This window comes from Larus michahellis, chromosome 2 (assembly GCF_964199755.1).
Source record: "Larus michahellis chromosome 2, bLarMic1.1, whole genome shotgun sequence".
Classification (NCBI taxonomy): Eukaryota; Metazoa; Chordata; class Aves; order Charadriiformes; family Laridae; genus Larus; species Larus michahellis.
The window spans coordinates 156682136-156697226 of NC_133897.1; the positions used below are offsets into that span (position 1 = coordinate 156682136).

The window sequence follows — 15091 nt, forward strand, 5'->3', positions numbered from 1 at the left end:
TGTGAAGGGAAGGAGCACAGGGTTGCAGCCAGAGCAGAGCTGGCCATAGCCCTTGGCATCTCTGAGGACTTGGGGGTGACGTGAGGGCTCCCCGAGGGCCAGGGGAAGGATGCTGGGCTCAATGCTGCTGCAACCACGGCTTGTCTTTGCACTCCCCAGTTCCTGCCCAGCTACAGCCGTGCAAGGTCGTATTTGGTCCCTGCATGAATGCTGAGAAAATCACTAGTTATATGATATGGGAATTAAGAAAATCTGTTTGCTTCCAAGCGTAAACCAATGACTGCTGCAATGGTTTGCAAACATGGGGTTATGGCCCCAAGTCAGCTTTTTTTCCTCGGTTCTGGGTACAGTCACGAGCCTGGCAGGAATCCGTGTCAGCTAAGATGCATGGCAGCAACGGACGTCTCCTGGAGTTTCGGAGCTGAGTGGGGTCACAACAGGAAGGAGTTTGGGAAGGCGGCACCGCAGGGTTAGGAATAAACATCTCCCTGGGGCAGACTTTCCATAATTGGCCATGACAAGGCTTCTTTCTCCAGAGAGCTGGAGCTGGCCTGTGAGGAAGCAGAATGAATCACTGCTCCCGTCCAATTTGGCAAGTGGTGTGATTTAGCCCTGCTTTGCACTGGGAGGAGAAGATGATATAGACTGAAAGACAGAGCAGAAACATAGCCAAAGGCTTCCGAGCTGGGAGATGAGTTTGGGTTCCCACTCGTTTTTTTGCAGGTTTACTCAGATCCTTAGAAGGAAACCCTGGCAAAAACTGCTGGTACAAAACCAATTCCCTTTATCAGCAATGCAGAGGGAACAATGGGGACTCCTGAACACAAAGCTCATACAAACAGTAATAACCGTTTTATTTTGCATTGTTAAAACAGCAGTTGATACACAATTCTTCTTTCCAGCCCTCTGCTTCGTTAACTATTTCTGTCACCCGTCTGCTCCCAGATACAGAATTATGGGAGGAAATCTTAGCAGTTGGAGTTGGTGTCCTGCAACGTGGTGGTGACCACATGGCTGCGCAGCCTTCGATGAGGAGGAGGGTTGAGTGTGGTTTCCTCATGCCATCCTGTACCTGTGGAAAAGTCCCACTTTCTCTCAAATATGAGGAAAAGGGGTGTTGTTTCTGCCATCCTTTCTCTGGATGGTGGTCATAGGTCCTATCTTTGAAGCTCCTTGCTGTCTCAGCAAACTTACCAAGCCTGGTGACCTGACACCAGTTCACAGCTTGTTCAGTATCTGATGATTAATCCCCTCCCTTTAAAAATATGCACGTAGTGGCAGAACACCACAAAAATATTGGTGGAGCCAGAGCTGCTTTGCCAAGTGGCAGACTTAGACTTGCTCTTCTTGGAAAGCTGGTTTCCTGTCACTGGCTTTCTCTCTTTGCTGTTTTCCAGTGGTTTGGAGAGAGGAGAAAGGAAAAAAAAGTTGTTCCTCCCAAATACCTCTTCTCTTTTACATCCCCTTTCCTCCATGTGTCCTCTCTGCTATTCCAGATTTCAGGAATTCCATCAGCCAAAGGGCTTCCTAACCAACCCCGCATCTATGACCGATGCAAAAGGAGGAGCAAGCTCCCTGCAAAACAAGACCCCTCGATAAAGAAGACACAGACAACCTTCATTTCCATTCCCCCTTCTCCTGCTCCTTTGGAGAGCAGGCAGATGGAACAAAAATCTCCCCTGCACTGTGAAAGAGAGGTAGCTCAGAGAAGTCAAACCTGCACCTTGTTGCAATGTGAGAGTTCAGATCGAAGCATCAGCCCTTTGCCGGTTTCCAGTTTGATGGTAGGAACACTAACATTTTATTTCTTATGACTACCATAGCTAGCGCAGGCAGCTGCTGTTGGGCTGGTTACAAAACTAGAGCTTGGGGCTTCCTATTCCAAATGCTCCCGCCACTTGAAATGGAAAGCTTAGTCAGCACCGAGTAGCAAAGGATCATGGCACACAGCTGAGCTTGCATGCTAACACAAATCCAGGTTACCCAGATCTTATTTTCCCTGGAGATAACAGCATTCCTATTCACCTTTCACTTTAAAGTCTGTACAAGGGCAAATCCCGCACCAGGATCTTACCCAGGGTTTTTTTCCTATTTTCTGCTGAGGCTCTGGGTCAGGTCTCCGGGCTGGGCTTAGCAGCACATGCAATACTGGTCAGGTGAATACGGCATGAGCACAAAGCTCGTGACCTTTCTGGCAGAGCGCTTGGGGAATGACTAACGCCGCTGGTGCCGTCAAGGTCAGGAGCTTGTGGGACCCCATGAGGATTCCCCGTGTGCTCTTTGCAGAGCAAGGTGCGTCCTTTCTGGGAAGGAAAGCACAAAACGTCCTGGGAAGTGCCAAAGGTCATTTAGAGAAGGTTAGAACAGGGGACACACTGGAGTGTAAGGCACCCATGGTCAAAGAGTTTGTGTGGCAGTTTTCCCTTTGGTGTCCATGTGTTGGTCTCTGGGTCATAGCAGTCCAAGGAATCCAAGTCCTCAATAACATTGTCCGCGGTGAGACATCGTCCTCCTGTCACATACAACTTGTTCTTGATGACAGTGGCCCCGTGATGCATTCGTCTGTCCTTCATGTCTGCACATTTAACAAACTTGTTGCCTTTTGTATCATAAGCGATTATTCTCCGGGTGTACCCTAAATGTGAAGCCAGAGATGGGAGAGACAGATGGGAATTAGAGTTTATGGCCAGCAGAAGGAATAATAATATATTTCCTGCTAGTCTTCAATAAAACTTAATATAAAGGTACATAATTTGGCAGAATTAAGATATCTAACCTGGAAAACGATGATGTGTCACAAGAATGCCTATCTGCCTGTCTTCCATTCCTGTTTGTCCTCATCCTGTCTCATATCATGTTGGCAGCCAAGGCTCAATGAACACAAGAAACCCCATCCTATCAGTCAAGCAACCTGTCAAACACAGCTGGCGCTCGCAGTTTTCTGCATGTGCCTTCAAAAGTCCTGAAGTATTTCTTTTCACCTGACAGACTCCTAGAGCTTCACTTGGAAATACAGAAACCAATGGCATGTGGGGAGGGAACAACAATGCCTTGTTGGGTTGGAGTCATAGCTGTCTACTGAATGGAGCTGGGTACTCAACAGCACAGTGCCACTGGCACTCGCTCCACTCCCAAAGCCCTCAGTGATGCATTTGTGCTGGCCACCATGCCCAGCGACCCAACGGACGGGTCTTCCACTGAGGGGTGATGTAACCTCACATCTGCCGAGAGGTAAGGGCTGGTTCCCAGGATCAATGGAGGTCTGGAAGCTTGGTAACCAGCAGTAGCTTCCCCATGTACATGGCAAACAAACTTGCTTTGGGCCTTGAAGCCACTTTCCCTAAGAAAAATCAAGGCCTGTCTTGTTTGGGCCAACCCACTCCCCTTTGTTATGATGTGACCAGTCATGCACAGATGACCTGAAATGTGACGAAAGCTATTTTTAAGAGAAAATGTTATTTTTCTGGGTTTTACTGTTGTTGATAAACTAGGAGTGTTTGGCCAATGTTTTGGCATGGAAGCTGGTAAAGAAAACCTTACCGTGGTGAATCTCTCTACTTTCAAGCAAAATGAAAGTTGTTTAAAGTTAACATGAATTTCTGTGGCTTTTGTTAGGTAAATAAAAAAAATAAATAGAGAACTTAAGCTCAGCAGCAGCAGATGGGTCAATACAGGCATCAAATTAATGCATCTGAAAATAAAGAGAGTTGCAAATGCTGTATTTTAGGCACTGTGGTCTGAGGTCAGAGTAATCTGCCACACAGGAGCCTGACAGTCTTGGATCTTTTGACTCAGCTCTCCCCTGTTCTCACTGCAAAGGGCAGCAGTGGCCTCTGGCTGAGAGATGATGCCACGTTTGAGTCCTGCGTGATATGGGTTCAGTCCTCTGCTCTGCTAAAGCTTCCCTTTGTCTTCTCTTAAATAATCTAACACATGCTTCCTCGTGCCAGCCTGTGGTCAGGGGAGCTGCATTAAGGACTGCAGAGTGCCAAACTACCAATGAGATGTGATCCATCAAAGTGCCATGGGCAGAGCCTGATCCACAGGTTGAAAAAGACACTGCGAAATTTCCCCTCTCGGAGTGGTTCATGGCCCTCTCAGGACATTTCACAATTACCCCCAAGAGACAGCTACAGGGCTGATTGACCCCTCACAGCCCTGCAGTCCACCCGTCCCAACAAGCCATCCATGGCCTTGTGGTGACCGCACTCTCCACCCTTCCAAGAAGAGCAGTCAGGGAGGGCCGGGCTGTGAGTCAGCAGGGGAGGAGCAGGACCCCCATGTCCTTGGCTTCCTCCCTGCTTCTGCAGAGCTGTAACTTGCATTGGCTTTTCCCCAATTTACCCCCACCCAGGTCCTGCTACTTGGAGAAAGAAGGTGCCCCGTGGAGAAATTGTCCCCACTTCCATGGCTGTGAGACCCCATGAGAGGTGTGTATGGAGGGTTGAGGCACTCCTCCTTCCCTATCCCAAGCTCCATGTGCTTTTTGAGGGAGCACCCCAAGCAGGAAGGCAGTGAAATCCTGCAGGATCTGGGCAGGGGGAGGTGGGAGGGAAAGTGAAACAGAGCCCTTACCACCTACGATGATAATCTGGTCTCCAATCAAGACAGCTGGTGCACAGACATTCTTCACCACTCTGGTCTCCATCCGAAACCAAGTATTCCTGGAGACATGGTAAACCTGACAAATAAATAAAGATACGAATGCAGCTGTTTATGTTGCATTTTAACTGGCAATTGTAATTACAGAGGAGCTTACGGTTTTTATTTTGTCCTAATGAATACAATCCTCTGGCTTGAACTGCTGGAAATCCGAGCATTTACCCACATTTTTCCTAATAAGTCCCCTTGGAAAGCGTTCTAGTTCTCCAGGCTTGTCTGCTCAGGAGATGCTAGCGCATGCACTAAGGCAGAGTGTGTCTGCCATATGCAAGCTGCTCAGCTGTAAATCTTTGTATGACTGTTAAATCACTGTAATTCCTGGATAACGCTTTCCTGAAGTGCAAGCCATTACATTTCATTTTCCAGTTATTCTGTGTATTCCTGTTTTAGCCTTAGCAATTTTCTGGTCAAACAAACCTCAACTTCACCTATCTCTGCTGGCAGCCACCGCGTTTGCCCAGCTGCTATATTTGTGCTGGTGGCTGGTATGCCCTCAGATTGGCAAAGGGACTTGTTGATGTGACTTAGAGTGGTATCTCAGTCATCAATTTATGTGAGAAAAAGAGCTGTTGCCAGATGATGATCATTCAGTCATCTGTATCTGGGGACACAAACTTTTATGTCACGTCATCCGCTTCTTAATACAGCAAATATCACCAGGACATCTCCCTGCTAATTGATAAATACATTTCCTTCCCCCTGATAATCAAGTAGTGTTATCACCATAAGGGTGCTGGCTGCCATCTTAGCCTTTCATGATCCTTCTTAGTTAAAACACCTAAACCAGTGAGAAACGCTCATGGGAAAAGTAACACTACAAAGTTGCTAAAGCATCAAATCAGATAAAGAAGGATTTAATGTAATTTTTTTTCCTCCTAATAGAGTGTAACCACTGAAAGCAGGCAGAGAGCCAGCAACATGTGGCAGCAGCCACATTTTTAACACAACTGTTTATGCGAAATAACTGTCAGTTTAAGTCCTGGCCCTTTGATGAGTGAGAATCTAATTGCTCTAATGATCGCGAATCTTTGCTTTTGCTGCGAGCGAGCAGGTGCGCAGCTGAGACCCCAGCTCGACCTCTGAGTGGAAAACGCTGTTTTTGGTGAGGTTGGCTACAGGCATGAAGCCAGGCAGGGGGTTGGCCGCTGCTTGCCATGGCGTCACCTGCGGCTGCCTTGGCCCCAGTGCCCACCAGTGGCAGAGCTGACTGACACCCAGAGAAGTACCTCGGGGCTTCTGCCTGAAAAACACTCAAAGGGGAAAATGAAAGAGTTGCAATGCTCCTTGCAGACAAAACTTCCCTGAAGCCATGTGTCAACTCATCCTGCCTCTTGCTGCAACTCCAAATAAAGTTTATTTGGGGGTTTGATTTCCTCAGGAGAGGGATGCACTGCAGAATACCCTAGATGAAACTGCCTACGCCAAGCAGGACTGACCATTACCTGGATCAGCCGGACAGGGTTTTGCATAATGTCTTCTCCCCCAAAGAGGTAGACCCTCTGATCTTTGGCAGCCACAGCAGGGTGAAGGACGGCAACAGGCATCTTTGCCATGCTCTCACAGGTGTTGTAGACGCTATCATATCTTTCCACAGAATTAAGGATTTCCTGGTTTTCACCAATTCCACCGAACGATAAAATATAATTTTTATATGCCAAGCTTCTGTGGGAGTAACGTGGAACTAACATGTGCTCAGCCAACCTCCACTGATTGAGTTTGAGGGAGTAAATGTAAATATTATCACTGACTGGGTTTTTCTTATTGCTAACGGGCATCCCTCCGAGCACATAAATATTGCTGTGTAAGCTCACTGCAGAGGCTTTGTACAGGCGCATGGGAAGTTTGGCCAGGCTTAGCCATTGGTTCGTCTTGTCATCATAAAGCAGGACGTCCCTCGTCGTCTGCTGGCTGTCCTTCCTGCCACCAATGATGATGAGGAACTCTTGGTTGGAGTACCTGCGAGGAACATGCAGCATGGGCTTGATGTCAGGTGCGTTGGTGCTGTACAAGGAAAACATTTGTCTCCGGGCTGACTCAAGGATGCTCCTGCAAGTAGGTGAGGACTGAACAAGGGAGTCATTGGCGATGAAGTGGAAGAGGAAAGTTGGATGGACGTACTGAAGCCGGACTTTCTTGAACAACTCTTGGATGTAGCCTTGTCTTGCCTGAAGGTCATGCCGGATCCAGACCATTAGTGTCTCAAAGACCTGCTCCTCCTCCCCGCAGAGCTCATCGTCCCCAAGGTAATCAATGAGCTCCAAGGGACAAAGGTCCTTCAGGTCCTCAGAAGAGGCCACCTCAGGAAAGCATTTCAAAGCCATAGCCTTGGCTTTCTTATTCAGGCTTTGGCAGTTCAAGACTTTGGCCAGTCTGATCATGCTCAGACAGTTGTCAGGAGTCAGCTTGTCTTGGAGGTAGGCAGAGCAGGCCTCGAACAGCTTAGTGTACTGCAGCATGGAGGCCGTCTCCAACAGGCGCGGGACATTCTCAGTGGATATAAGAATCTCCCCAGTGTAAACGTAAAGGATAAGCTGATCCAAAATCTCAGCATCGATGCCCTTCAGGATGACTTTAGCCTGACGACTCTCTCTGAAGTCATTGCAGAACATCGCCTTGAAGTATGGGCTGCTGGAAGCCAGCACGTTTCGGTGGCAGGGGATTTCGAAGCCCCCAGAGCAGAGGGTAACATCAGTCAGCATCCCGCTCTGCCGCAGAGCGTTCAGCTGCCTCAACAGTTCAGAGGAGAAGTCCTGGTCTTTGAAGAGAAACTCCTCAGTGGATCCCTCCTCCATAGCGAAATAGGAGAGAGATGAATTCCGAACTTGGCAGAAAAAAACAAATTCTTAGCAGCTTTTATTGAAGTATCCAGATCCAAGGGAACAAATCGGGACTTTGATGTTGATCTAAATATCCGTTCACTGTTATGCATAAAAATGGAACATGGGTTAAGCACAGTGGGAAACTAATAAAGAAGCTAAAAGGTCGCAAAGACCCTTTAAAATTTTCATGAAGTTATCAGATAGGTTGCAGCTCTGAGGTCAGCGCTGCCTGTGTCCCTGGCAAGAAGCAAAAGCACTGAAGTTATCTCACTGATTTGGGATGAAAGCTGGATGGCTGAAGCAATTGGTTTGTTCGCTTTAATCACGTTGAATAAATGCGCTTAGACATTTATTCACTATTTTAAAGTATTAGCAGTTTAGTAGCTTGCGCCTCTTTCCCCTAGAGTTAGTCACTCCCAAAGAATGTAAATCTGGCAGAGCTGAACTCTGCAGCAGGGCAAAAGAAACCCTAGAGACTGGGAATCTGCATTAAAACGGTTATTTATTAACTCTGCTTAGCTGTGCTTTTTTTAAAAAAATGTTAATCAGACACACAATGACTAAATTAAGTGCCAGGCAGAAAAATATGATGAGTATCTATTGTCATGGCTAACTGCTCAACCTGCAGTGAAACGGTAGGGTAGAAACGTTTACCTTCTGTTGTCCTTCACTGCATGCACTTACTCTCTGTCGTTTATTCTCTGCTGAGATTTTCCATAGCTAGAGCCTGGATAAAAAAACCTATAAACCCACAGGATGTTTCTTTCAGTAGGTAAGTGATTCATAGAGGGTGATTTCTGGACGTGTTTATTCTGAAGTCACTTTTGCCGCTTTGGGGAGCAGCGCGCAGGAGCGGCGAGGCGGTGGGGCATTGTATACATTCCAGAGCTAAGAATAGGCGCACACGGGCTTCTCGCTGTTATCACATGTGACGCCGCTGTTGCCTTTTGCAATGACCTGGACACTACTGAGCATGCCCGAGTGGTGTTTTTCTGGCAAATGTTTACATATAATAAATAGACACGGAGAGGAAAGTTCACTTATAAAAGTCCTGGCCGTCTGCTCGGAAAGAGCGGCAGGACCCTGTCCTAAAGTGCCTGGGAACTCTAGAAGCCTGTAAACAGTCTGCAACGCTAGGTAATGCACTGTCACCCTACTTTCATGGAGTAAAAAGGAGAAAGAAGGGCTTCCAGGGATGCCGGTGGGATGGACCGTGTCTCCACCTTATGGAGAGATCTGGGGAGCGACAGCCCATTGCTGTCTGGTGGGAGATGCTGGTGCGCCGGGAGCCCTGCGCCCAGGGCTGCCCCAAGGTGGGCAGGGGGAGCCCAGCTCCCTCTGCCAAGCAGAGATGAAGTTCACTCTTGGAGCACTTTATCTTTATGATGCTCCTTGATATTTCATATAGAAAATATCAGGTGGTGGCCTTTTGTGTAAGGACCTCAGCTCTCTGAAACCCTTAGCAAAGAACTTCTCAAGCAGGTGGCTTGAGGAAGCTCAGCGTTACGGGTGGGAGGGCTGGCGCAGGCTGCTGACGTGAGTGCAGGAAGCTGGAAACCAGCATCCCAGGGTGGCAGGTCCCAGGGGGGCACTTATCTCCCCAGGACAGACACTTCCATGGGCTCCCCGACTGCAGATGCCTGCACATGAACAAGGTGCCCGAGCTCCTTTTGCAGCCAGTGAGGTCTAGTCAATACAACTGTGTCTGCAGAGTTATTCAGGTCACCAGTAAGTACCACTTGTATTTGGGCAGGTGAACAGTCCTCCAGGCACTGTTAGGTCTCCAGGGGTGCTCAGCTGCCTCAATCACATGTAGGTGTCCATATTTAACACTCTTATGTAGGATTCTGCGATGGTGAGCCTAAATCCATCCCCAGAGCTGGGATCAGTCGAGTGTCCCATGCCAGCAGAGGATCGTCCAGAACCCCAGCTGGCCCCCGGCTGGGGTCTCCAGCAGGTCCAGTGTGATGTGTCCCAACTCTGTGGCAATTTCCTGGGTGTTTCAGGAAAAATGGCACTGCCTGCCCATGCCTGGGTAACTGGATCAGGCCCTTTCTGTGCTGAAATTCCTCCCGTTGTTCTGGGATGGGCTTGAATCCAAAAAATCATTTCTAAGCATTGCTACCACAGGGAAACACAAGGTTAAAGCAAAAACTCCTTCTCATATTTTCAAAGCCAAAGCTCACGGGTGAGTCATGTCTACATCTAGTCGCAGCGAGGCAGATGAGCGAAAATCCTTGGGAGCCACGGTGCCCTTAGGTCAACTCCCGTGCCGCACTGGTGTTTGCAGTCCTCCATATGTTCCTGCCCCCACATCCGCGTCCCAGCAGACTGCAGGGATGGGGGCAGCCTGTTCCTCTCAAAGCATCAGCTTTGCATCACGGGTCGTGCCGTACGTGGCCTTTCCCAGAGACTTTTCAGTGCAGCAGAACAAGATGGTGAAATGCCTGAAGGACAGACAAAACCCTGAAGGCCCAGACCCATGTTAAGGACAGGGTGGAGCCGGGCTAGCATAGCTTTTTGGAGGCTGTGGCATCTTACCATCCCGCACAATCTGTGTGTGTGTGTGCGAAGGGCCAGGCGAGGTGAGGGAGCGGAAGGGCAGGAGCCGCTGGAATGGCCTCCTGCAGATGAGTCACTGTGAGGGTAAACATGGCCATGTGCAGCCTTTTCCCTCTCCTCGAGGAACGAGACGACCCGGAGGATGATGTTGGGGCGCTGGGGAAAACGTGCCTTCCCCTCCCTACTCCCTGCTGCCGCTGCCTCACCAGCTGGCCATGATCTTGCTATAAATATTTAGAGTGGCATTAAAAACCCAAAGGAGAATTTCTCTCTCGTCGTCCAGAGAACATTAACTACCCAAACAAAACGCCCTCTCGCTTTCTTTCTTGCTGTGTATGTATATGCTCTTGTTGCGGTCCGTTTTGATGATTGATTTAGCTTTATATCTCTGTTCTGGCTCTAACTCTCTGCTGCCTGTTTAGTTCTGCCTCTTCCTGGCAGTGGCTGTGGATTATTTTTTTAACCCTTAAAGAAACAAATGATGCTATCCAACTTCACTAACGACACTGTTTTATGGGGTCGGGGGAAGGGTAGGTGGGATGTTCTTTTGCTTTCGATACTGATAAATGTGGCATTTATTTAGAAGATCTCAGGCTGGAGGGCTTTGCACGGTTATGCAAACTCCCGCTAACCCAGAGTACAGCGTGTGCTGTTTAAATAGCTTACTGCTCTCGGGGGGGTTGCTGCTCCCTGCTGAGTCCCCACACAGGTCCCTGCCAACTTGGGGCCAAGGCTCCCGAGCAATGAAGCTCCTGCTGCCTGCTTTGTGACTCGCTCTTCTTTCTTTCCCAGAGCTTATGGTTTCAGACACATCTCCAACAACCACGTGGGGACAGCAGCACTGCTTAGTTAGGATTTCCTTTATAAATAAACTAGAAATCATTTTTCATGGTGTATCTTAGAACAGTGTGTCCTGTATGGCCCTTACTGCTGCAGCGTGACCCCTGGCGAGAGGGAAGAGCTGTTTCTTCTGTGGGACAGTGTAACTTGTCTGAGAAAGTCTGTTCCTGAAGGAGTTCTTGAGGCAGGTTTCCCAGGTTGGCATGCTGTTGACTCAACCAGGACTGAGTGGTCTTTTCTGTGAGGACAGGATACTGTGTTAACCATGGGAGTGGGATAACAGAATCACAGAATGGTAGGGGTTGGAAGGGACCTCTGGAGATCATCTAGTCCAACCCCCCTGCCAGAGCAGGGTCACCCAGAGCAGGTTGCACAGGAACGTGTCCAGGCGGGTTTGGAATGTCTCCAGAGACGGAGACTCCACCACCTCTCTGGGCAGCCTGTTCCAGTGCTCTGCCACCCTCAGGGTAAAGAAGTTCCTCCTCATGTTTAGATGGAACTTCCTGTGTTCAAGTTTGTGCCCGTTACCTCTTGTGCTGTCCCCGGGCACCACTGAAAAGAGCCTGGCCCCATCCTCCTGACACCCACCCTTTAAGTATTTGTAAGTGTTGATAAGGTCCCCCCTCAGTCGTCCTTTTTCCAGACTGAAGAGACCCGAATCCTTCAGCCTTTCTTCATAAGAGAGGTGTTCCAAATGATGCACGGGATGTTGGACAGGTAACGGGCTGGTCTGAGCACCATATGCAAGTGGGGAAGTGGATTCATTTGCAGGTTGTGTGACCCAGCACCACTGTGGAACATGATGCTGCAGGTTCCCCATAGCCCTTCAGGGAGGCTGGAATCGTTGGGGGCTGTCAAAAACCGTCACCCTCTGCAACTGCTGCTGTATGAACTCCGTCAGTGGCTAGTTTCTAGAAAATGGAGATGCCTACCAAAGAACAACTGCTTTGCCGCAATGCTGTATACTCTGTATACGCACCCTGCTCCTTCTGCTCTCTCTCCTGAAGCGCTCGGGATTGCTCAGTTTTGGAATTAGGATGGCTGAACCTTTGCTCCAACCCAGAGCAGCTCTTCTTATGTTTTAATGTAATGGGATGATGAAATGTCTATTATCATGCACTAAGCAACAGACTGGAAAAAAGCTGTAATCTAATCGGCCAGCAGACAGGTGCACAGAGAAGACTGGCGATGTCAGATAACTTCTAAAACTCATACACTGATCCTATTACAATTCAGGTGAAAATGAACAAATATGGGTAAGGAAAAAGGACTGTTCAAGGCAGAAACTTTGCTGAATTTATTCAGTGTTACGTGCGCTGCCTCAACGCCTACCAGCTCCCAGTTATCAAGAGAGAGATCATCCCTTTCCCCAAATTTGCAGTCTAAATACATACAGGGACAAGAAAAAAATGTTCCTTATTATGGTCTTTATAAAACTGGGAGAGGGAACAAACCCCAGAATTAACATTCCTCACTGTAAAAAGAGACAATTACAGGGATCATAATTAATCAGATGCCACGAGCTGGAGAGAATGGGAAGATGCCGCAAGCAGCAGTGGTGTCTGGCTGGGGTGACAGCCTTCCGCCCAGGCTGGGAGAGCAGCCAGCACTGCCCGGGATGCTGCAGGCCCCGGCAGCATGGCGCTTGGTCAGTGGGCCCTGACCAGGGTGAGGTGGGCACCTGACACCATTTTGCTTATTATAAGCTGGAGGGGAGAGAAATATGGGATCAGAAAGGAAGACTAATGTGTTGGGGAGTTATAAGATTTATCTATTGCGTATTTACGCATCCATGTAAACATATATAATGAATATGTGGATTAAAAGAGTAAAGATATGTCTACACTAGCAAATTACTATGAAGAGATAGCATGGATCAGGACTGTTCTACTCAACACATGTATCTGTATCTCACCCAGCTGATACCACCACCAGGAGACCTAACTCCACATGCGATGTCTGGGCCAGACCTGTGAAGGAAATGTTTCCCTACACCCAGCACCCAGTTTTGGACTCATCCTGATACTCCCCACTGAATCACCTTCCCCGAGTCCTGTCCACGCTCAGCCAGAGCCCAGCGCGGATTTACTATTTGCTTCACTGGGTTGGGAAAAGAGCCCTTTTACCCTGTCCTCTAGCTCGCTGGTTGACATCTTGGGTTTACTGAAGGCAATGAAACTCCTCAAGCTAGCAAGTAGCGGAGAAGACATTGAAAAGTAAACAGAATCCAGTGTGAATATGGGGAATTGATGGACAATTGTACATGACAATAAGATGAAGTCGTTCGTGTTACTTCAGGCAACAGAAATACAATGACTATTCCACACAACACTGCCAGGTGTGGTCTCCTGCTCACAAACTACCTAATTCTCCTAGAGTCATGGGAAGATTGGGTTGGGGAGCCCCTGGGAGCTCACCTAGTGCAACCTCCTGCTCACAGCAGGGCTAACCTCGGAGTTAGGTCAGGTTACTCAGGGATTTGTCCAGTTGAATTTTTGAAATCGTGAAAGGCGGAGATTTCACAATCTCTCTAGACAATCTGCTCCAGTCCTGAACCACCACCAAAAGACTTTTTTCTGTAGGTCCAATAGGAATTTCCTTTGTTGCAACTTGTGAATGCTGCCTCTTGCCCACAGAGGTCTGCTAACTTCCTTCTGCTGCAACTAGTTGCCAACTGTCTGCTCTTCTTCCTATTCTTTAAGTCCGGATGCCCTTATGATCCTTCTCTCTCATTCCTCTCTAACTATTGCATTACTCATTTTCTATTTAGCTGCTCAGCAAACATAATTTCCCTGAGTGCCCTATCACCACAGCTGTCCTTCACATTGGTGTGATATTTAATTGTGAACTAAGGCTTAGTTTAAGACTTGATCGAGTCTGGGTTTGGTTCTGATTTTGTAGGCGAGGTAGCAGACTACATCTGTAAACACCGGTCTTGAAACGTGAACTTGAATTGTGAGCCCCTGACCTAAACTTTTGTTATAGAGGCATAGTGACAAGTTTTACTCATACAGCACTGGAGACACAGAGCAACTTCACAAGTGTCACTGCCACCACTCTATGTATTGTGCCCAGATAGAGAGATACAGCATGTAATTCAATAATGACTTTGGCCCAGTATGCGTGGGTGTGAAGATGTGTGGGATTCTGGCATGGTTTCAGGCCAATCTCTAATTAAAGAGTGAAAGATTAAGATGAAAGCAATTGTACTCTTCCTTCTTTAGTCAGAATGACCTACTAGCGTTAATTAAAACAGTCTTCAGGCAAAAATAAATTTGGCTGCCAAAGTTATGCGCTTCACATTAAATTAAGGTTTAAAGTGTGCTGAGCTTCTAGAGGTTTCCCAGAAGCCACTCATATAGCTTTAGGCACTCTTATTGGAATATTTTAAAACAAATCCTTTGCCTAAACCAGCTCCTTCATGTGCATTTCAGACACCCGCTGGCTTTTTCTTCAAACTACATCCTTTGAGAATGGGTGCCGGCCAGCTTATCTTGGATTGAACATACAGTGTGACCTCTGGAGGATAAAATATCACCGTGAACACTGGACACCTAAGTAGATTATTCATCTATCCTTTCTATAGTCTCTGGTTACAAGAGCCCCATGGCAACAGCAACAAGAAGATACGCAGATCCTGCACTGCTCCACTCTTTCTGGGTCTGAACATTAAAATGCCTTTGATAAAGGAAAATCTGGAACCAGATGCTTCATTTCAGGTTCAGTATCTGCCTCTGATATTTTTAGGTTGCTAGAAATCTTGCCAAAGGAGGATCAGGCCTCTGAAATGCTGGAACATCCTGTTACACCTGTGTGACACACAGATCATCCTTCTTAAAAGCACTCCATCCTTCCCATCTCCCATTTATTTTGCCCCATCTTTACAGACTATAACTAGGCGTCCAGGTACTAGTGCTGTGACGTTGACACAAGCTGGGAGAAACAGGTCCAGTGCTTCAGAAATACTGTTTTCAATGGGAATTTCATGCCATCAGCCATCACACCTCAGAGGATCTAGGTCTGAAAGACCCTTCCCTTTGCGGAGCAGTACACTCAAAAGGGGGAAAGGGCCAGACACAGAGAAACGCTTACAAGCTCATCTCCTTGACACAGACTCTCCTCTCTTTCTTCTTATTTGTCAGGCCCTGTCATGTTATTTTTCATCTACATCTTTTGTCATTTGATTATAGAATTTTAGGGTAGTTCGG

At 47.8% G+C, this 15091-nt stretch overlaps 1 protein-coding gene across 1 annotated transcript; it reads right to left on the reverse strand.

The window, feature by feature from the left end:
• Positions 1 to 831: 831 nt before the first annotated feature.
• Positions 832 to 8312, reverse strand: KLHL38 (kelch like family member 38). Its single transcript, XM_074577774.1, has 4 exons — positions 8136 to 8312; positions 6105 to 7580; positions 4576 to 4681; positions 832 to 2635 (listed from the first exon to the last, which is right to left on the reverse strand). The coding sequence occupies exons 2-4, from the start codon at positions 7452 to 7454 to the stop codon at positions 2349 to 2351; spliced, it is 1743 nt and encodes a 580-aa protein (XP_074433875.1). The 5' UTR covers positions 7455 to 7580; positions 8136 to 8312; the 3' UTR covers positions 832 to 2348.
• Between the last annotated feature and the right edge of the window lie 6779 nt (positions 8313 to 15091).